Source organism: Tribolium madens, unplaced genomic scaffold (assembly GCF_015345945.1).
Source record: "Tribolium madens isolate multiple individuals breed KSU strain unplaced genomic scaffold, Tmad_KSU_1.1 Scaffold_7;HRSCAF=85;Tcas5.2_LG10, whole genome shotgun sequence".
Taxonomy (NCBI): Eukaryota; Metazoa; Arthropoda; class Insecta; order Coleoptera; family Tenebrionidae; genus Tribolium; species Tribolium madens.
In genome coordinates this window covers 3050279-3072005 of record NW_025401050.1, presented here as the reverse complement: position 1 = coordinate 3072005, position 21727 = coordinate 3050279, and the positions used below count along the sequence as shown (strand labels likewise).

The window sequence follows — 21727 nt, the reverse complement described above, 5'->3', positions numbered from 1 at the left end:
ACAAATATTTTATTGAATCATGACATTTTTATTCTTTTAAAATTTTTTAATCTAAAATTTTAGCAAAATTGTAGGTGTGTTAAATACAGGGTGCGCCAGAACTCGCGCCCCAGAGAAAAATGCCATGTAAGGTAGGATACCAGAAACATGGAAAAAATGTTAAAAGAATTCTATCTATAAAAACATAGAAGTTATGAGAATTTAAATTTTGCACTTTGACTTTATTTATTTCTGTTTTTCTGCTACAGGATAATAGAAGAGGAAACAAGAAAGCTGTATCCTAAAATCTAACTCTGTTTAATGTTATTTATGGCTTTTATGGCCACCTTTACTAAATTATTATGGAAAAACATATACAAGATCATCAGTATCATTAAATAAACATAACAATGTGTCAAAAAATGACACACAAAAATTTCATGTAAGATAAGATACCAGGAACATGGAAAAAATGTTTAAAATATTCTATCTGTCAAAAAATTTTGACATATATTTTTTGACATTTAATATTTTTTATGACTATTTAATGATACTGATGATCTTGTATATGTTTTTTTACAATTATTTATGAACAAAAACATGATTAGCCCGTCACACCAAACTTTTATTTAAAAACACAACGCGTTTCAACCACAAAGTGGTCATCCTCAGGTGAAAATAAAAGTTTTATTTGACCACTTTGTGGTTGAAACGCGTTGTGTTTTTAAATAAAAGTTTAGTGTGACGGGCTAATCGTGTTTTTGTTCATCGTTTCCATACCAAGAAGAAGAAGTACAATTATTTAGTAAAGGTACAAAAATTTTGCCAATAAAAGCCATAAACAACATCGAACAGAATTACAATTTAGGATACAGCTTCTTTGTTTCCTCTTCTAATAGCCTGTAGCAAAAAACTTAAAAAATAATTGTTCCAACAGAAATAAGTTGAGTCAAAGTGCAAGATTTAAACTCTCATAACTTTGAAATTTTTATAGATAAAATTTTTTTAACATTTTTTCCATGTTCCTTATATGGCATTTTTCTCTGGGGCGCGAGTTCTGGCGCACCTGTATATAGTGTGTTGCATCCATCGGAGTTTTTGTGTTTTTTTTTTATATATAATATTCCTGATATCTTACCTTATATGGGGCGCAAGTTCTGGCGCACTCTGTATAATAAGGCAGTTCTGGTTAGGAAGTGACCACTTTACAACCTGAACTGTCAAATGTCATGTTTTTTAAAATTTGATAAATTTTTTATTAGCTTTCTGTTCTTTTTAAGAAGGACGATTGAGAATTAAAAAGGTATGCAAAGCTTGGTGGTCGTTGCTTCATTTAACTCGGCTTAAAAAAACGCCTTGGTGATCCACATGATGTTAAAGACTTGAAATAAAATTCTGTGTTAAAATGTGAACAACTGCCCGACCTCTGAAACCTTGAATAAAGGGTGCTGAAATAACAAAGCTAGTTTCAGAAGTGAATAATTTCAGTTTAACCCACTATAATTTACTGGCTTTAGATTGCCACACGATGGTCTCTATGGAACAGTGAATGTTTTAACCGGTCGACACTTGATGAAATCAGCAGTTATAACTCGCTGTCGAATTTTTTCTGATAATAGAACCCCGAGAAATGGCCGTCAATAAAAGCCGCTATAACTTTTATCATCTCTCATAACGTGTAGCCGTCATTTTTAGAGCTTTTTCTCGGTTTTATTAACATCTCCAGGCTACATGTTCGAATTTGTTGCACTCGACTTGCTTTAATTGAATTTAAATTATTTTCATTGACGAAAAATCTAATTAGTAACGGTTCATTCCGACGATCAATTTATTAAATGATCCTTCTTTTAATTAAACGAGAATCTAATATTTTTACTTTGAAGGGTCGAGGGATATCCATCTTGCTGTCACTGGAGCTTTCTACTATTAACTCTTGTAAATTCTTGACATTTCGAGAAGCAATATCACACCTCGACAAATGGAAAAGGTGCTTTCCACTAAGAAATTTTTCACTGTGTGCATTTTCAACGAGATTTAAAAGTAGCTTGTAGGTATTTTCCGGGAGAACTTTGTAATTATTTACTGTCAAGGGAGATTTAAGAGTTTAGGTTGAAGCGCTATTTTAGCACTGTTTGCACAATTATTTCTATATTATTTGCTAAGAAACTAAGAAGTTTTTTATGGTACAGTTAGAGTTGATTTTTTGTTTTCTTATTAAGGTATTTTCTTAGAGACCAAATCCTTTCACACACCGTTAGTTTACCCGTATTTGGAGTCTTAAATTAGATAAAAAGCTGTTTAGCGAACCGAATTGAATTCCAACTTTTGTATTTTCCTCTTAGTTACTCTATGTGCTGTGTTTCAGTATCGATTTTTCTCGTTTTAAATAACAAAATAAAAAAACTACAATTGACAACACAACAAACAAACTCCATTTGTTACAAGTTTTAACTCCATTCACCTGATGAAACTCTCTCGAAAATCAATAATATTGCGGTTAGTTCAAGCGTAAAATTTAGCTAAACATACATATCTCAAAGCCACGAGCTGAAACTTCAGGTTATTTGTAATATTAATCCATAGAAAACTTTACAAACTAGAGATTGGAGCATCTTGAGAGTTTACAACGACTCGACTTGGAGACTTATTCAGAATCGGAGGAATTAAAAGTTTATTTAAAATAATGCGAGACCAACGAATCAATAATGAACTAAACGCAACAGATAATTGAATTTTGTGTCCAATGCAGGTGTGCAAATTGAAATCGCAATTCAGCTAAATTTAGATTTGGGATAAAAACAGATAAACTTTTTTTTTCGCTTTTGAAAGGAGAGGGCGACAATGATCTTTGAGTATTCAGGAACCAACTTACTGAAATAATGAAGATATTACATATTGATGAGACACGTGGATGCTGAAAACATGGCTCGACTATGAAACATTAGAGTGTAGCGACCTGAAACGAGTTTGTGATGGAGCAATTTTTTGGTTGAGAAATTTGAGAAATGAAACTGATGTTTGTGAGGAGTGGACAGACTTATTTAATAAAAGAGAGGTTGTGACCAGACACTATAAAATAAAAGAGGAATTCGGGCTGAAAAATAAGCTGACAAGGAAATGTTTAGAAAATTGTTTACAAAGACTATTATTAGAGTGGCAAAAAACAAGATTGTATTTTGTAAGTCAAAAATTTTAACTAAATAAATAATTAAAAATCGTAAAGATCTTAAAACACAAACAAAATATCGAGAAAAACGACGTCTTGTTGAAAATGTTGATCTTTAGATAATTTCTACCAATTTTTAAACACGAGAATTTTAAGGGAAAAGTCAAAATTTTGTAGAACAACTCAAAATATTGCAAGTTTAAAAAAAAAAATAAGAAAACAGTAAAGTTTACATTAAGACAATGCATACTAGAGATTTTAACTGAAGATGAAACAATTTTGTTTTTTTCAGCTAAATTTGACAATTGAAGAACAAATCAAAAATGTATAAAAACAAGTTTTTCAAAAAAAAATATGCAAATCCAAAAATGAAATAAATGAAATTTTGAAACTCTAGATTATAACGATAATAAAACATAATTTAATAATATTGAAACTTAAAAAAAATACAAAAAAGAGAATTTTAATTTTGAAACAAATTCAAAAAAAAATTCTTGCACTTTTAGGAAAATGTGAAACTGCAAAATTCCAATATAAAAACCAAAATTAAACACTTAGATCTCGAGATTGGAAATAATAAATTTAAGGTTTTCTAAAAGTTGACTGTCAAATTAATTTTTTTTATAAAACTATAAATTTTGAGAGAAAGGGTCAAAATTTTTTACGAAAGAGATAGAAATCTCAAATTTTTAAGATTAAATTTAAAATTAAAACAAAATGTTATGCTAATTTAAATTTTGAGAAACAAAAAAATTTGAAAAATGGACAACAATCGTAACAGAAAAAAAACGCTTTAGGTAATTACAATTAAAATTGATTTAAGACATATTGAGAAAATTATTTGTTTCTGAACAAGCACTTAATATTTGCAAAAACTGCAATAAAACTCTTGAAAAACTCCGATTACTTCTTTTCTCCTTCCTCGGAATCCAATAAACAAACCTCTAGCAACCAAATGACTAAAGTTTTGTCGATACACAAACTTCTCTCACTACTGTGAACAATTACAACAAATCTAAGTGTCATCATCAAAGTGTCAAATGTCGAAAATGGAACAAAGCCCAATTGACAACCCCAACACTGCTATTTTATCCGAAAGCGAATCTGAATCCCATCCTAAGAAAACCACCCCTCGACGAAGACGCCGTCGCAAAGAAAAATTCATCCCGGATTTTAACATACCAGGTGTTCACAAAATTGTGCTACCGGAACTAACCCAAGAGGCGATTGGATGTGTGGCTGGTGATCAGGTAACAGCGGAAAAACCGTGGATAACTGTCGACAAAGATTTGATTTTGGAACACTTGGAGAATTTTCCTGAAGAATCTGAATTTCTGTTTTTGAAAAATCAAATTTTAGAATTTCCTAAAGATGAGGTACTCATGGGGTATATCCCAGATGAGTCAAGAGAATTTGATGAGTTTTATATTTGTGTAACTGAAGATGCAACTCATGCCGTCAATGAAATTGTTGAAAAATTGGCCAAACTTCAAGAAGAAAGACTGAGGAATGCTATTCATCGAAAAATCAAACGGTGGAAGCCCTTAGGATCGGATAAGGAGATTGAAGAAGGGAGAATTAAGTACAATAGGGCTTTGATTGAGGTTGAAATCGAGTCTAAATACCCAATTCTTCCGTTTAAAGTCCATTTCAGGCTCACCAAAGCTCAGGACTTGAGAGATGGATACATGGAACTTCGCCCTTCTGATGAATCTCAATCAACAATTGTTAAAAAACGAATCGATGCTTTTGTTCAAGTGGCCCCTAACACAGTTTCTAACCAAGCACAGACTATTTGCACGTATCCTAAAAACTCCTATACTCAATACGAGTACGAAATTCCAGAAATGGGGGAAGTACCTTCACTTGGAAATTTTCCTCAAAATTTGGACTCGTTTTGTGACATTTTACGAGTCAATGGATGCATTGATTTGTACTCCAACGACTACGAAAACCTCGTCCTAAACCCAAAAATGACAGTCCGAATCACCGCCGCTGACGCAATTGAGTACTTCTGTTTCATCGATATGAACTTATGTGGAAATAAAATGGTTTCGAGTTTGAGTTGGCACCCCATGTGGTCGGGTTGTATGATCGCTTCTTATGTCGACATAGCCTCCCCTATGTACCTCCAAAATAAAATTAACACAGATGAGGTCCTCAAAGCTGTTCATGACTCAAATCCGGTACTTTTCTGGAGTTTCAACGATGACCTCAAACCAAAACTGATCTTAGAGACCCCTCGCCCCATCTATGCCGTCTCTTGTTGCCCTTACAATGCTAATCTGATTATAGGAGGCTGTGTCAATGGTCAAGTGGTTCTCTGGGACATCACTAACAAACTCAATATGGTCGAAGAAGAGGAAATCCTGACTATTGAACAACAAAAGTATCGCGAATACATGTTTTCACTCATGAATTGGATGAAGAATATTTTTGACATAACTTTGGTTCGACCTACGGCCGTTTCAGACTTGAAATATTCACATAAAGGTTGTGTTACTGCGATTTCGTGGCTGTCACCCTTTCACCACACCTCAAAAACGGGCAAAATTGAGGAAATTGAAAGCGATTCTCTTTCGCTTGAGTTTATTACATCGGGAGAGGATGGTACTGTTATGATTTGGGACCTTCTCAGGAAACCTACAGTAGAACCTGGAGGTTTTAAAGCTGTGAGGAAATTGAGGAGGCTTAAAAAGAAACCAAGTGCTCTTTTGACCATGGAGTCGTCTTTTAAAATCCTTCACCTCAATCTCAAACCGGTCTACAAGATTAATTTGATCAATCCGATGCAAAACAACCGACTTATCGGAATCTCAACGATGTATACAAATTTTTTTCGAACAACTTTCGAGTGTGTTAATAAAGAACATCGAAAAAATATCAAATTAGCTGATCGACAATTTTTTCGTCCTGTAATTAATTTCTACGGAGCTAATTCGCGGAAAACATTTTATGCTGGTACTCTTGAAGGTGATTTTGCACAGGGTGTTTGGGAGGGACAGGAATTTGATTCGGGCGAGGTTGTCAATTTTGAAAATTGTCAATTTGTTAATGTTGGAAAGGTCCATGATGGTCCTGTTGTTTCGATTGACTACTCCCCTTTGAATGACACTGTTTTGACAGTGGGAGGTTCGGTTTTTGCTCTTTGGAGGGAGAGTTTTAAAAATCGGCCCATTTTGTGGCGAAAATCCAAGTCGGTTTACACCGATGGGTCATGGTACAGGTTTGAACAAGCCTCAATTAAGTTGGTGCGAATAGATGGGTATATGGAGGGATGGAGTCTCTTTAATCAAAGTAAAAAACCAATTGAACAAAAATTGATGTCGAACGGTGCTGTCACGATATGTAGTACTCACCCAAGAAAAATCAAATCAAATGTGTTTAGTCTTTGTGACTATCGAGGGTCAATAAGACTCTTTTATAAGCAACATTTGAGTCCTATTATTATTAAAGCAAAAGAAGAATACATGAGTGAATTTTTGACTCGAGAAATTGAAAGGAAGAAGAAATTTCTTGAATGGCAAGACAAATGGAACCAAAGATACCTTATTAAAAAACCAGTCGTTGAAAAAGAACCTGAAATCGTCCCAACTGAAGTCACTGAAACGAAGAAAAAAGAAGAAAAGAAGAAAATTGCCAAAATCAGTCCTGGGCAAAGATATCTTGAACTAGTTCAAGAACAACACCGAGTTAACGAACAACAAAGGATCAAAAGTATCATCCTGATGAAGAAGCAACTCGACACTGAAGACTTATTGAAGAAACGAGAACCGCTCCGTAAGCTTGAAGAAGAAAACGAGGTGAAGAAGCGTAAACAAAAGAAGAAACTTAAAGAATCTGACAAGATCTTTAAAGATACAGTTGCGATGTTGTTTCCAGATGTTGTTAAAGAGAAACCGCCACCGCCCCCTGACCCGTATGAAGATTGCTACAGTGAAGAAAATAAGAAGATCCATTTTGATAATTTTAAGGGGATTTGTGACGAGGCGAAGAATTATGTGGAGGAGAATCCATTCAGTTATGATTTTAGTTGGGGGATGGTTTTGAAGACGGGGAGGGAAAGGAGAAAGAAGTTGGATGAAGGAGGAGAGAGGGAGGAGCATGGGAGGAGATATGCAATAGTTAAGGAGGAGAAGGCCAGGTTGGCGGCGGCGGCGGCGATTGAGGAAGAGGTTGCCAGAAGTATGGTAGAAGAAATCAGTATTGTTTCTAGTATGTCAAATGTGACCAATTTTTGAAATGTATTTTAAAATGTAGTTTGAGAACTTTTTTATAATAAATAATGATTAGATGTATTAAAAAATATTGAAAATGTTTTTGTAATCTTTGTTGTTTCTCAAAATGTTAGGGAACAATGCTACAAAATTTCAGTGGACGGACTTCAAAAAATTATCTAAAAATCTTACATTGTTTCTTAAGAACTTAAGTTTTAATTTTTTCATCAAAGGTATTTCAAGATTGTAGTGTAGTTTTTTCAAGTCGTATACTTGTATTGAAATGTCAAATTTTTTAACTAGTTACTCGTATCTTAAATCTTTATTTTTATCTCAAGATTCTACAATTTTAACTTTAATATTTCAAGATTAAAATATTTCAAGATCTTTTCTTTCTTAGATGCAAAAATTTTTACAGTTCTTTTCTTGAGTTACTCAAATTAATTCTCATGTTTTTATTATTTGTTTGTCAAAGCTTTTATGAAGTTACTCCTCAAAATATAGACACGTTTTTATATTTTTTATCAAGACATTAACATTTTGTTAAATTCCATTTTTTATCGAGATATGATTAAATTTATTAGATATTATTATTTTGTGTAAAGTTTTTACAAGATTTCATATTAATTATATGAAATCCCAAACTTTTGTCTTAGTCCTCAAAATATTACTAATTTTTTGCTTCAAGATTTTAATAAATTTTGCACATTTGGAACGTTTTGTATTCTAACATATTTTCTCAGAATCATGATTTTCAATTTTAAGATTTTGCAATTTTATTAAACACCTTGTTCATTAACGATAAGCTGTCCACATCCTAAAATTTATCCTATTGTTTGAGTTTTAGAACATTTTTGCTTTTTTCATATTTTAAATTACCTACTAAAGTTTCTTTAATATTGATTCTTGATATTTTCACTGCAAAATTTAACAAACCTTAATTCAAAACCTCTTTTTTAACACATTTGCAGAAACTTGGGTACAGTTTTAGTTCAAAACCAATCCAAAATTTATATTTCCATCTATACTCAATACTCATATTTCGTACATCTTATCTCCCTTTACAAGCCACCTGTGTATTACCCTAATAATTCTCCAATACCCTCTCGTATAATTTCCTCTTCCATCTCCTACGACATTTCTATGTAAACCCGCAATAAAATTCCAGAAAAGTAATTACTTAACAAAATTTACAAAAACTTTGGAAAGCTTCAATTTTTCGCTGAAAAATTCCTTTTTTGTTCGTTTCAAAGGTAATACTTACCACTTCAGTCTCTTCCATTTCGCTTGAGTGGATATGTCCTTGATTTATCACACAAAAACACCACTTAAATATTTACAAAGTAATGGAACATGCGAACCGATCGCAATTTAATTTCATTACATGAAAGCTCGCTGTGCTTGCGATGGGAGATGGACGCACACTACAGGTTGGAGCTTTGGTAGGAGAAGAGAAGGATTTGGCAGACGCAATGTTCTCTCGTTTTGCTCCCGGTTTGTTTATCTTTGTCTCGAATCAAAAAAATTGTTAATAAATTCGAAATAAATATTGAAGCGATTTATTAAGTTTGAAGAGGTGCTGACATCGACGAATTTTAAGTTTTATCGATTTCAAAGTTTGTGGCTAGACGCCAAGTTTTAGAGTTGGCTGATTTGAATTTATAGACGTTAAACGTTTAATGCATTATTATGAGGGGGTGTGGACATAAACTACTTCAAAAAATTAAAGGAAAAAAAATTTCTTAAATGCTATAATGCTAAAACATGCCCTCCGGCCTGTGCATTGACTTAACTAAAAAAAGAAATTCCTCACGTTCGTGGGTCAAAAACAAAAACATAAAAATTTAGGTTTTTTTCTCGCGCTATTACTTAGAATTGGGTGATAACCGTAGCACACAAAAAATATTTGCCAAAAGATCTCAAAACTAAAAAACAAAGCTTCAAAATGTTTTTTTTTAATCTAGATACGACCATTTTTCGCTGAGTTACAGCCTGTCAAAAATCAACAAAAAATTTGGGAAAATTTTTTGTTTCTTTAATTTTTTGGAGGAATATATTTGCTGAAAAAAATTGGAATTTTATTGAGACCAAGTATCAAAAAATACTTGCATTTGCAATTTAAAAAATTTGAGAATTTTTCTGTAAAGGTTAATTTTGGGCTAAACAAAAATTCGATTTTTTAGAAACAGGTTTAAAGAAATTCTGGAACACGATTTTATAAATTTAGAAAAAAGGAAAATTTTGAGATTGTACCTTTAAAGTCTTCAGATAAGAATCAAGACATAATAGCAAATAAATTTTATTTTTCTAGGTGAAAAAATTGATTTATTTTTGTACTTTTGAGAGCAATAACAACAATTTTTCATTTGAAATTAGTATTTATTTTAAATTATTTCACTTGCTTTCTGAAACGATTTAATTTAAAAAGTCGTCACTAAAACCTGTTCAAATTTCAAATTTATATTCTCTCATCCGCTTTTATATTTCCATTTCCGACTTACAAAAACCAATAAATATTACACCCAACGAAACCAAAAACTATGATTTATTCATACTCTGAAATACACAGTTCTCTTTCAATTTTACCCCAGCTATTGTAAATCTTACTTAAACTCTATCTTTGCTACAATAACATTGTTACAATTCGGGAAATTGCCTCAAAAGGTATCTTATTCAAACTCACATTTCCGGAAAATTTTGTTCTTTCCAGGTGCGTCTATTATCTTGAATTCAATTTGAAACTTTTTTAATCGCGTGCAAAGTTACAAACTCGTAATGAAGTAATTATTCAAGGGAAAAAAACACGTTTTTCTCATTATTTGAAACATTTATTTCATAAATAATACTTGAAAAACTTAACAAATATCACAAAATTCAGTCACTAAATCTCCTTGATTTGCAAAACCTTGACACTCTGTAAGAGCCAGAAAAGTCCGGACAGGACGAAGAATACCTCACAACCTAACAATACGTCATTATCCACATCCTTGAATTCTAGTTTTTGTAAGGCGGTAACGAGGATCATGCACCGGAAAAGCTCCATAATGCAGGCATATGGGGCATTGTCAAATAACAGTCCAATTGATGTTAATGATGCAATAATATAAATAACAAACGCTAAGACTGTGACGGGGTTGAGGACCAAATGTCGACTAGCTAATTCTTGAAAGCCGTAAACGACGATGCAGAAATGGACGAAGAGGTAGATATTACACCAGAGGGGTAATTTCACGTCGTATTTCTGTCGAGGAACTACCTGGAATGAGGAGAATATTTAGCCAAAATGAAGTTTTAAGCCGGTTTTGAGAGAAAATGAGTCTTTGGAGATTATAAAGAGCCTAATGGCTGAACAAACACTGCGTTGTTTTCAAGGGGTACTTGAATTAGCACGTATATACAAGTGTGTAATTATTTTGAAGGACTTGAAGGATCAGCAAGGTCGGTTGTGAGAAATATTTAATCAGAAATGTGGCTATTTTACTATCATTTTCAACAATTTGTAGGAACATTTTTAATTCTGTATATTGTCAATAGTGAAGATTTTGATTCACAATAACAGGGTTTGTATATTTTGAAACAAAAAAGGTTGTGTATACGATTAAGTTGCATGCATGGAATGATATAGGTAACAGCGTTTTTCAAAAATACGACATTGAGTCAATGGTTATCGTACCTACTTATATTCATCTACATATTGTTATTAGAGATTGATATTGTTTTTTTCAAGATATAAAATTATATTAAATTTTTTTGTGAAGATTTAGTCTTTATTGTTTCAAGACATAAATTTGAAAGTTGCTAAAGGATCTTGAATTTTCTGTACCTAAACATTTGACACCACAATGCTAGAGCTTGAAAAATAAGAATTTTGTAAGATTAATTTTAATTTTAAGTTGTAAAATCTTTACAAAAAATGCAAGATACTTTTAGTTATTTATTATACAAGACAATAAAGAAATTGTTTATCTACGAGTGAAGCGGTTAATTTTGCGAGTGACGAAGTCACGAGTGGACTTTTTTCACGAGTGATAAGCAATCTTTATCATCGTGTATAATATTTCGTTTTATCTTGTACTCACTTACCAGTATTTCTTGGAATATAACCAATAGATAAAAATTACTTTATTTCACTAGACTATAAAAGACTATCTTATCTACTGAAATTAGTTGATAAAATATAAACAGTAGATAAAAATTACTTTATTTCACTAGGCGATAAAATACTACTTTATGTACTGAAATTAGTTGAAAACAACACTCTTTAACACTGAAACATTTTAACACAAAATAAAAAAAATTGCATTTTGGGAAACGTTATTTTATCTTAAAAAAAAACCAAAATAAATCTTAAATATTATGTAAATTGATGACTTAGAAATGCAAAGCTAAAATTTGTCAATTGAAACTTTAATGATTTTAAAGAAATAAGTCTAACTTTTAGTCGCTACATTTAAAAAAAATAAGATCTTACTGTAGATTTTAAATTTTCGAGAAACAGTATTAGATATTTATCATCAATAAATCTTAGCAATTTTCGGAAGTAAACAAACACTTTATTGTAGGTACTGTCCAAATTAAGCATTTCTAATCTTCAAACATTTTCAATTGAAAATTTTTCGAATTCAAGAATTAATTTTCATAAAAATTCGTCAGGGTGTACGTTCACGTTTAATATAACAAATAATAAGTGGATTTGTTTTTTTTTTTTTTGTTTAACTTGTCAATAAAACATGATAACCTACAATATCTCAATTTTTTTCTCCATTTTTTACGATTGACGATAAAATTTTGTATGCAACACGTCAGTAAATTGAACTCGCCTGTTACTCATCTCGCTCGCTTCGCTCGCTGTGCTTATAATTTCAGACTCTTTCGATAAAGTATCACTTTACAGACTTGACACAAAAATAAGTATTTTTTAAAAAACAATATAGATTCAAAAGTGACGGACTAACTCTCGAATGATGATAGAAGACTTTCAGCTAAACAAAAAATTAATTCAAATTTTTTTCTAAGCCATTTTTTTTGAAAAATAAACCAGAACTGTCAATTTCTAAACTATCATGGAATCATCTTAGCTCTTTTGTTTCCGATGTTGCCGGATTTAATTTTTTATTGAATTTGCTAGTTTGTTAAATCACCATAAGACACAATTTGGCACTTTTTTTCAACGAAATTCAAGAAAACATAATCTAAACCGCCAAAAACTATACTCAAAATCAATCTCTGAAGAGCTATCTCTCCTAAAAAAAGGCTCAAATAATTTTTTGTCATGGCAACAGATACTCCGACACTTTTGAATCACCCTGTAGAAGCTTCGATCTTAAAATGCAGAAAACAAATTGAATTTTATACACGACAACGAAATTCCGTTATCCACTTTCTAATTTAATTCACTGTTTCTATAAAAAAGCTATTTTAAGATACAAAGTCTTTAATTATTATTCCAACTTTTGACAATTATGACAAAAAATTTGAGATTCGGGGTTTTTGTGAAAACATCGCCAATATATGCAAAAAACTTAACCACACTTACTTTAAATTTATCCTCATCCACTCCCAACCTTGGCCTCCCAGGCTGCCAACTAGGTCCATAAAAAATCGCAGCCAACTTGTGTTGCCAACAGTTCATCTCTTTGAATCGTTGAAAAACATACGCTGTGTAAAAAGTCTACAAAATCGAGATAAAAACAAAATTACAAGAATCAACCGAAAGTTTACTCACTTGTAAATGTAAAATATTGAAAGACGGCTGATTGAAAACCAATCCATAGACAATCTCTTCGTTTTTCTTCTCTTCGGCAAAAGTTCCAAAGATGCGGTCCCAAATTATTAAAACTCCACCGTAGTTTTTATCCAGACACCAGATATTAGCACCTAACAGAATTATTGTTTCATTTTTTACTCTCATCAAACGATTTAATCTATACCGTGATGCACTCGATGATGTTGCGGCGTGTTGAAAAAAAATTCCAACGGACCCAACGTTCTAACTGTTTTGGTATGTATCCAGAATTGATAAAGCAAATTGAATTGCTGGTGGGTAACGAAATGTGCCGGAGGGATGGCGAAAGCCAGAGGCAAATAAAATATCTACAAAATTAGTTTTACATAAGTTTTTAACCAAATTGTGACTTAATTAAAACAGATGAGGCAGAAGCGAGGCCATCAATCAACTGTCGCGTTCAATTAGGGACAAAAATTCGCAAATCGATCAAATTATAGCCGAGTCTCTATTATCTAGTTATGAATTTCTATTCCTCTGGGTTTAGAATTGAGTCGAAAGATCACTTAAGGATCCAATATCGGAATAACGGCCAATTTAATAATCGTTCGATTGAATTTATGGTACTTACAAAGCCGCACCAGCCTTGGATGAGGCTTTGACGGAGGCCTACAGCTAGGTTGAATTCCTCCGAACTGTGGTGGACCTGGTGTTGGGCCCAGAGGATGTGGATCTCTGAAATTAATTAAGTTAATAGCACTGACCAGATATACAGAGTTGCTCAAAAATATGGATACTGCTAAATATTTTCAGAACGGTTTCGCAGAACACGTTGAAATTTGGGAAACAGTTAAAAGTGTTTAAATTTTATCATCTGAGACCTTTTTTTTTATTTTTTTTTAATGGCACGAAGAGTCAAATTTAATAATTTTTATGAGAGCATTTTTTTTCTGAATTTAGTGATGTAACGTATGCCCACCTTTATTTTTATTAAAAGGTAAAAATAAATAAAAATATAAAAATATACTTCTGGAAAAGTTAGTTTTGAAAATGCTATTATTAACGATGTGTCACTTAGTTTTTGGGATCAATAATTGTCAAATTAGCATAATTAATTAATGCTAGTACGACTCGACTGTTTTTAAAAATTTTCAGTGTCAATGCGAATTGATATAATTAATTAATTAATTGTAATTGTAAATTTGTTTTATTGTTTACGGTTTGCTGATTCATTTTTGTTTGTTTGGGAATAAATAGTACAATTTTGATTTAAAAAATGTAGTAAACAGAAATAGTAAAAAAGGAGAAAACAAATAAAAATGAAAAAAGATGTAGCAAACAACAATTCACTTACAAAAACAAAAATAAAGATAGAGAGTATAAACAATAGAAATTGAAAAAAAATAAAAAATGTAAAGATAAAATACAAGAAGAAAATGTTACACATTTTTAGTTAGAACTATATTAAATATAACAAACAATAAAAATATAAATAAGAAACAAATTATGAACAACACTAAAAAAGAAGACACAAAAAAACAAAATTAAATTAAAATATCTACAGAATTAAAAAACTTATCAAGGTTTCAAAAATTAGAAGACAAATATCGTAAAAAATGCAAATAACAGTAAATTCTGTGTTTAGAATTGAAACTTTTCAAGGAATAAAAAATTTAAATAACCAAAAATCTCCAACTTACAAATATAATATTAGATTATACAGGGTCGGTAAAAAATATGAATACAGCTAAATATTTTCAGAACAGTTTGGCAAAGCACGTTGAAATTTGGGAAACAGTTAGAAGTGTTTCAATTCTATCATCTGAGATTTTTTTAAATTTGCTACCATCATTTATTTTGAAAATACAAAGCTAACTTGATTTTTTTGAATGACACAAAGGGTCAAATTTAATTATTTTTAAAAGTACTTAGTACTTAGTACTAAGTTAGCTTTAAAAATGCTGTTATTAGCAATGTGCCACTTGCATATTAGCCAAAAATTAAACTTGTGTGCAATAATTAGTTTAACAAGTAGTACATTTAAGTGAAACTGAGCATATAGAAATTTTCAAATCAATGGAAATCTTTTCCATTTAAAACAATTGTTATTTTAACAATTATTATTAAGTTTTACTTATTTTTTGTTCAAAGTTCAGACGGCAAAGGGCTAACGATAGATAAAAATAACATTTCCAAGGCTACAAAATTTTACATTTTTCAAAATTTTATTAGTTCGCTGATTTTTTTGAGTTTTTATTAAAATAAAGGATGAATGTGTTGCATCACAGAACCCAGAAAAAAAATTTCTTTAAAAATATTAAAATTGACTCTTCTTGCCGTTTAAAAAAAAAACAAGTTAGCCTTGTATCTCCAAAGCAAATAAAGGTAGAAATTTGATAAACATCTGAGACGATGAAAGTTAAATATGTACTTTTAAGCATATACCAAATTTCAATAAGTTTTCATAAATAGTTTTTATAATAATTAACTGCATCCATACTATACAGGGTGTTTCACATAACTTTACGAGGCTTGCGCCTAATGTACGCACTCAAATATACAAAAGTCACAGAACACTGGATACAAAAAATACACATTTAATTATTTAATTTTTGGAAACCCATGACAGTAGTTGTCAAACTAATCACTGTTTCAATAATAGTCATAAACTGCAGTTTTTCAGAAACAATTATCATTTGTTCTATCAAGAGACGGCGTGAATATGATTGTAGTTTATCTATCTTAATCATGCACTAACTAATTAAAAACGTTGTAATTTTTAAAGGGTGAACAAACTAGAAAGGATTATCCAATTTTTCAAAATTTGTAATCGAGTTCGTATCGGAATATGTATTATTGATTGCATTTTACAGGAGCAGGCCTCGTAAAATTACGGAAACACCCTGTATATTAAGTGACTCTGTATAAGAAGGAAAAGGTAAATTTTGGAAAAACAGCGAAAATAAATTTTTATCCGGAATAACAAATAAGTCGACAAAATCAAATCCCACTCACCATGACAAGCTCGATGGACCCAATAATAGCAAAAATCCACTCCGACGGCAGCCAAGTACCATGTACTCGCTTGATCCCACCGTAATTCCACAATCCGGAAGTTCTCATAAAGATACACATAAGCGTAGCTCTCAGCTCCCCGGAATATTAGTCTGCAACAAAAGCTTTAAACTGGAAGCCGAGCTTTCACACTTTTGTTGCTTCGTAAATTAAACAACTTTAAATGCAAATTTAAACCGCGACTGATAACTGACACTATAATAATCTTGTTATAAGTTACTAAATGCGATTGGAGTTTCGTTGGCACATATTTTATTTTTCAATTTTAATTAATTCATTCGAAAAATAACACTTTAACCCAGACTGACATTTTAATTATTTCATAGGTCAATTGCTATCAAGTGGCACACTCAGACTTGTTTTTGTCAATAGCGACAATGAAAAAATTAATTAAAACGAGGTTTTTGATGTCGAATGTAATAAAAGTGCGTTATTGACTTGCAAATGGATAGAGTGATAATCGGGTTTAACACCAACCTTCCGCATTCTTGCACTAAGCCGTGTGATAGACTTGTCAAACCGTCGTTTAGACGAAATGTTGGCTTTTTATCCAGATAAAGGACGAGATTTTCGATTATGATGAAGAAGAGAAAGTAGGGCCAAGCCTGGAACAAACAGAAAAGAAATAGATGGAAATCAGGTCAAGTTGACTTTGTTTTGCCTTGATGGAACAATAAAATCACACAAAAATTGATAATGAGTTATGGAGATTATTGGAAGGTTTTGAAGCGACCCTGCTATTTAAAAATGTATTAGATAATTACAAGTTTTTTAACTAATAAATTAATGAGTAAACCGTGTTTTCATTTTTAACGCAAAATAGCATATACACTGTTGGTGAAAAAATAATTTGTTTAGTGTGTTTTTGCCTTGATAAAACAATAAAAGAAAAGAAAAATCGATTAATGAAATTCTTGGAAGGTTTTAGTGTCCCTGTCAGTCATATTTTAATTATAAACTATATATATGTTAACTACAGGAACCTTACTTTATGATTTATGAAATGCTAAGGATAATAAGTAACTGAATATTTTTTTATTTATGAAAAAAATATAATTATATACTTCCGTGTGTTTAAAATTTATTTTACACTTGATTTTGGTAAAATAAATAAAATAAAGCACTAGAAATGTTGTTCTTGGATTTTTTTACAATATAGAGGTGTCCGAAAAGTCGCACATTTTTGTGAAAGGGGTAATTGGGTAATCCCCCGAAGTGCTGAAAAATGTTTTTATTCCTCTATAAATTTTGATATTTATATTTTGATATTTAAACATTTGACGTTTAAAAAAATAATTTTGCCCATAAAATCTCCAAATAACATTAAACAGAGTTACAATTTAGGATACAGCTTTCTTGTTTCCTCTTCCGATAGCCTGTATCAAAAAACTCAGAAAATAATATTTCCAACAGAAATAAATAGTCAAAGTGCAAAATTTAAATCATAACTTAGAAATTTCGTCACAGAGGTGTGCGACTTTTTGAACACTTGTATATTTTATTTAAAATTTTAAAAATAATGTTTTAAACGATTTTTTTAATTATAGCGTTTGATTTTGTACTTACAACTTACAGACTCTTCTAATACATAACAAGGGCAATTGTGGATTTTAATCGCAATTAGTAAGTGGCATTGATATAAGATAAATTTAGTTTGAGTTACTTATCATTATTATAAAAATAATTTTGGTGTATTTGATGTTTCTTTAAGTTTTCGATTGTTTTACTTCTTTCACTGGGCTCAAACTTGTTGCTTTTCCTGTTTTTCAGTTTTTATGTTTTATTATGGTATTTAACATTTCTATTTTATTCAACTTTTTCTTTGTATTACATATTTCTTAATTTTGTATTTTTTTGGTGAAAATTTTGTTCTTATCTTTTTATTCGTATTCTTGTTATATTCTGCTGTTTTAATTTTTTTTAATTCTGTGATGTTTTTTTGTGATTAAAAGATCAAATCTTAAAGTTTTCATTTTTGAGTTTTTACTTTATTTCGTATTTTATTTGTATTTTTTGGAATGATTACCTTAACATTTTTTTTATTTATACCTAATGTTAATTTTTTTAATTTATAATTAAATTTTAATCTACTTACATAGATGTTTTAGTGTTTCCTATTTTTTTTCTTTTGTTTTCTTTTTTATTTATTAATTTTTGATGTTGCCATAACCAAAACTGTGAATTTTTGATTAACCTAAAATAGAAATAAAAAATAAGCTAACTTTGCAAAAAACTAAACCTTAGGTAAAACAGACTATATTTTCGATGTTATATTTTAAAATATTCAGTGGTTATTATTTGTAAAAATGCATTTAAAGTTGAATTGTTAATTAATTAATTATTATTTAGTTTTACATCCACACATCTTTTTTTCATTTAGTTTTTTATTTGCACTTTTTCTTGCTTTTTTGATGTTTTGTGCTTTTTTTATTTAACTTCATTTATTTCACTAATAATACAAAAAAAAATGAAATTTTTTGACAGTTAGTTCTGTATCATTGATTTTAAAGCTAAAAACTCAATTCTGATTTCTTTACCTGCTCTGTCAATTATAAGATAATTATTTTTTGTCTTTGCCAACCATACAAAAAAAAATTACACTAAAACGCATGCTTTAATTAGTTATTTAGTAATTGTAGCTATTAGGAAAACAAAAGTTTTAAACTATAAAACTTATGTAGTCTTCAAAAAAATTTTCAACGTTAATATTGAATTAGACATTTTGCTAACCTCAAAAATTGTTATAAAGAAATTTGTTAAAATTGACATAAGTGTATTTTACATGCGTTGTGATTGACGACGAATTTTATAGAACGGCAACATAAGAGGTAAGCTTAAATGCACCACAGAAACAATATAAGATATTAGTGTTGCAAAAAATGTTGTGTTCTAACAGTAAACACAACAAATGCTAATTTTTCCTCTCGTCTGCACTTTGCACCATCATTCGATTCATTTTCCGCAATTTCAAGCAGCAAACTGTAATGCATTCCTTCCGAGTTAATCAGAAACATCTCATTTACATTTTAAATACGTCAAATACCTCTCGGCAATAAAGAATTTTTACAATTTTCCGAGCAGACTTTATTAAGAGAGTAAAAGATTTGCCTAACTTTTGTTATTCTTTCCGATTGCAAACAAACTTTCGACTTTAATTAAAATAGCCGCAGTGACGTTTTAATTTCGTTCCGAGAGAGGGTAAATTAAGAGTCTTAAGGGAATTTGAAGGTTGGTATACCAACTACTGCATGAATTAATTGTAACATAAATGGCTTTTGCTTGTTAGCATATTAGAGACTAATTGGAATTAAAAATGTTTGGACCAGTGGATGCTAAATGGGTTGTTGTGGGAGTTTTTGTCGAGTTATGTTTAAGTGCAGAGACGAGAGTGGCGGAAGATTAAAGAGAATGTTACTTTGACGGTCTTGAGTTTTGTAATTGTTTCAGAAGACATTAAATTTCGGAAATGTATATTAATACAAAGAAAAGTGGCTTCTTTGATAACAAGCACTGTTTTTGTGAAATTCTCTAAAATTTGAATTCAAAACAAATACCCAATAATTGATACATGATAACACTTCTCTGTTTATATTTTTATGCGGAAAACAACAAACTGTAAACAAATCTCCTTTGGGAAAATTAAAGGTCAAGTCACACGCGTGGAAATTCAAGTATTAAATTTCTTCATAAACAAACTTTTCCGAATCCTTACTAAAACATTACACTTTAAAATTAATATTGACTCAACTTAGACGCATGGAAGCTTTGTTTATCCCGAATTGAGGTCACAATTTATCACTTTATCACTCTTGTGTTATAAAATAATTACTTACATTTCTATAAAAATTCGGGACTTGGTCCTTGTCTCTGAAAGTGGTGTCCAAAGGGTCAATGATGTAGAACATGCGTCCCAAGCCTTTGAAAAAATCGTCAAAACGTCCATTTTTGGTTTCGTTATGTAGTAGTTTGATAAAAACCGAAGTTACAGCTTCGGTACAATTTGACACTTCTTCCATTCAAGTGAATTCTTGTTTCAGAATGAGATAGAAGTGCAACAGACAGTTCATCAGTTGGCGTATCACCAATGGTTATTTTTAAAACTGGGGATAGACGCACTTTGAGTTATCTAAGATTTGACTGCGAAAAGCTGGGTTTTATACGAGGAGTGTGTAAACAATTGAGTAGGAGGGAGTGTTCAATGGTAGCACCTGAATGGACTGACTTGACCCCCAAGGCAAACAAAATTGAAAATTTTGAAAGGAGTTAGACGATAGGTTGCTACATCGACTTCGATACTCAATCAAATAGAGAGAGTATTGACACGGTTTGGCAATGGTTTATTGCAAACATGCGCTGGATTGTTTTCCTCTTCCAAGTGTAATATTTTTTGTTTTTTTTTTTCTAGTCTTAGTCGCGTTCCTAAAGTACTTTTTTTTTAAACTTATTGCTTTTCTTTTTTTGTTTACTTATGATTTATACAGGGTGCGCCAGAACTCGCGCCCCAGAGTAAAATAAGGTAAGATACCAGGAACATAGAAAAAATGTTAAAAAAATTTTATCTATAAAAATTTCGAAGTTATGAGGGTTTAAAGTTTGTACTTTGACTCTATTTATTTCTATTGGAAAAATAATTTTCAAAGTTTTTTTACTATAGGCTATTAAAAAAGGAAACAAGGAAGCTGTATCCTAAATTGTAACTCTGTTCAATGTTATTTGTGGCTTTTATTGACAAAATTTTTGTCTCTTTACTAAATAATTGGAATAAACATAGACTAGATCATCAGTATCAGATATAAAAAAATGTCAAATGTCAAAAAATAAATGTCAAAATTTTTTGACAGATAGAATTTTTTAAACATTTTTTTCATGTTTCTGGTATCTTACCTTACTTGAGAAATATCTCTGGGGCGCGAGTTCTGGCGCACCCTGTATGTACAGGGTCACTAAAATGTATGGATACAGTTAAATATTATAAAAACTATTTATCAAAACTTATTGAAATTTGGTATATGCTTAAAAGTATTTAAATTCCATCGTCTCAGATGTTTATCAAATTTCTACCTCTATTTGGTCTGGGGAGATACAAGGCTAACTTGATTTTTTTTAATGGCAAGAAGGGTCAAATTTAAGATTTTTAAGAAGAGCATTTTTTTTCTGAGTTCTGTGATGTAACACATTCATACCTTATTTTAGTCAAAATTCTAAAAAAAATTACAAACTAATAAAATTTTGACAAATGTAAAATTTTGTTAGCTTTGGAAATGTTGTCTTTATCTCTCGTTAGCTCTTTGCTGCGTGAACTTTGACCTAAAAATAAGAAAAAGTTAATAATAATTGTTAAAATAACATTTATCAGCAAACGTCACAAAAGTGACCACTTTTATGACTAAATGACAGGTAAAAATGTTTTAATTTTCAGACATGGAGTAAAAACATTATTTTTACGCCTAGGCGTTTTCACTTTTACTTGAGACTTATTTTGACATTTACCACTGTTGTCTCTTTCGCTTTTTCAGCATTTTCTGGATAGATATAAGGTAGATTATGAGCATTCGACATTTTGCA

General features: G+C 30.8%; 3 protein-coding genes across 4 annotated transcripts in view; 1 reads left to right on the top strand and 2 right to left on the bottom strand.

Moving 5' to 3' along the window:
• LOC123009688 overlaps positions 1–8772 on the bottom strand; it is a 25591-nt gene extending 16819 nt beyond the window's left edge. The window contains exon 1 of the mRNA XM_044406164.1: positions 8627–8772. Within this exon, the coding sequence (XP_044262099.1) occupies positions 8627–8644 (18 nt within the window). The 5' untranslated portion in view covers positions 8645–8772. The remainder of the gene's footprint in view (positions 1–8626) is intronic.
• On the top strand, positions 4189–7386 carry LOC123009687 (dynein axonemal intermediate chain 3). The gene has a single exon (XM_044406163.1). It carries the CDS (start codon positions 4195–4197, stop codon positions 7384–7386), a length of 3192 nt encoding a protein of 1063 aa, XP_044262098.1. The 5' UTR covers positions 4189–4194.
• Positions 8773–10174: 1402 nt separating the features above from the next.
• Positions 10175–20297, bottom strand: LOC123009565 (alkylglycerol monooxygenase-like). 2 transcript variants are annotated; one of them, XM_044405963.1, is made up of 8 exons: positions 19996–20297; positions 16640–16767; positions 16103–16254; positions 13719–13822; positions 13293–13455; positions 13088–13239; positions 12899–13033; positions 10175–10618 (listed from the first exon to the last, which is right to left on the bottom strand). In XM_044405963.1, exons 1-8 carry the CDS (start codon positions 20176–20178, stop codon positions 10244–10246), a joined length of 1392 nt encoding a protein of 463 aa, XP_044261898.1. In that variant the 5' UTR covers positions 20179–20297; the 3' UTR covers positions 10175–10243. The 2 variants fall into 2 exon arrangements, with proteins under 2 accessions (XP_044261898.1, XP_044261899.1); XM_044405964.1 differs by lacking the exon at positions 16640–16767 and having other exon boundaries at positions 19996–20277.
• Between the last annotated feature and the right edge of the window lie 1430 nt (positions 20298–21727).

Coding starts and splice junctions, on each gene's coding strand:
- LOC123009687 (XM_044406163.1), top strand. CDS start 4,195: ATGGAACAAAGCCCAATTGACAACCCCAACACTGCTATTTTATCCGAA.
- LOC123009565 (XM_044405963.1), bottom strand. CDS start 20,178: ATGGAAGAAGTGTCAAATTGTACCGAAGCTGTAACTTCGGTTTTTATC. Junction 13,823..16,102: donor GGTCCATCGAGCTTGTCATG/GTGAGTGGGATT, acceptor AATTAATTTCAG/AGATCCACATCCTCTGGGCC. Junction 10,619..12,898: donor TGGATGAGGATAAATTTAAA/GTAAGTGTGGTT, acceptor TCCTCATTCCAG/GTAGTTCCTCGACAGAAATA.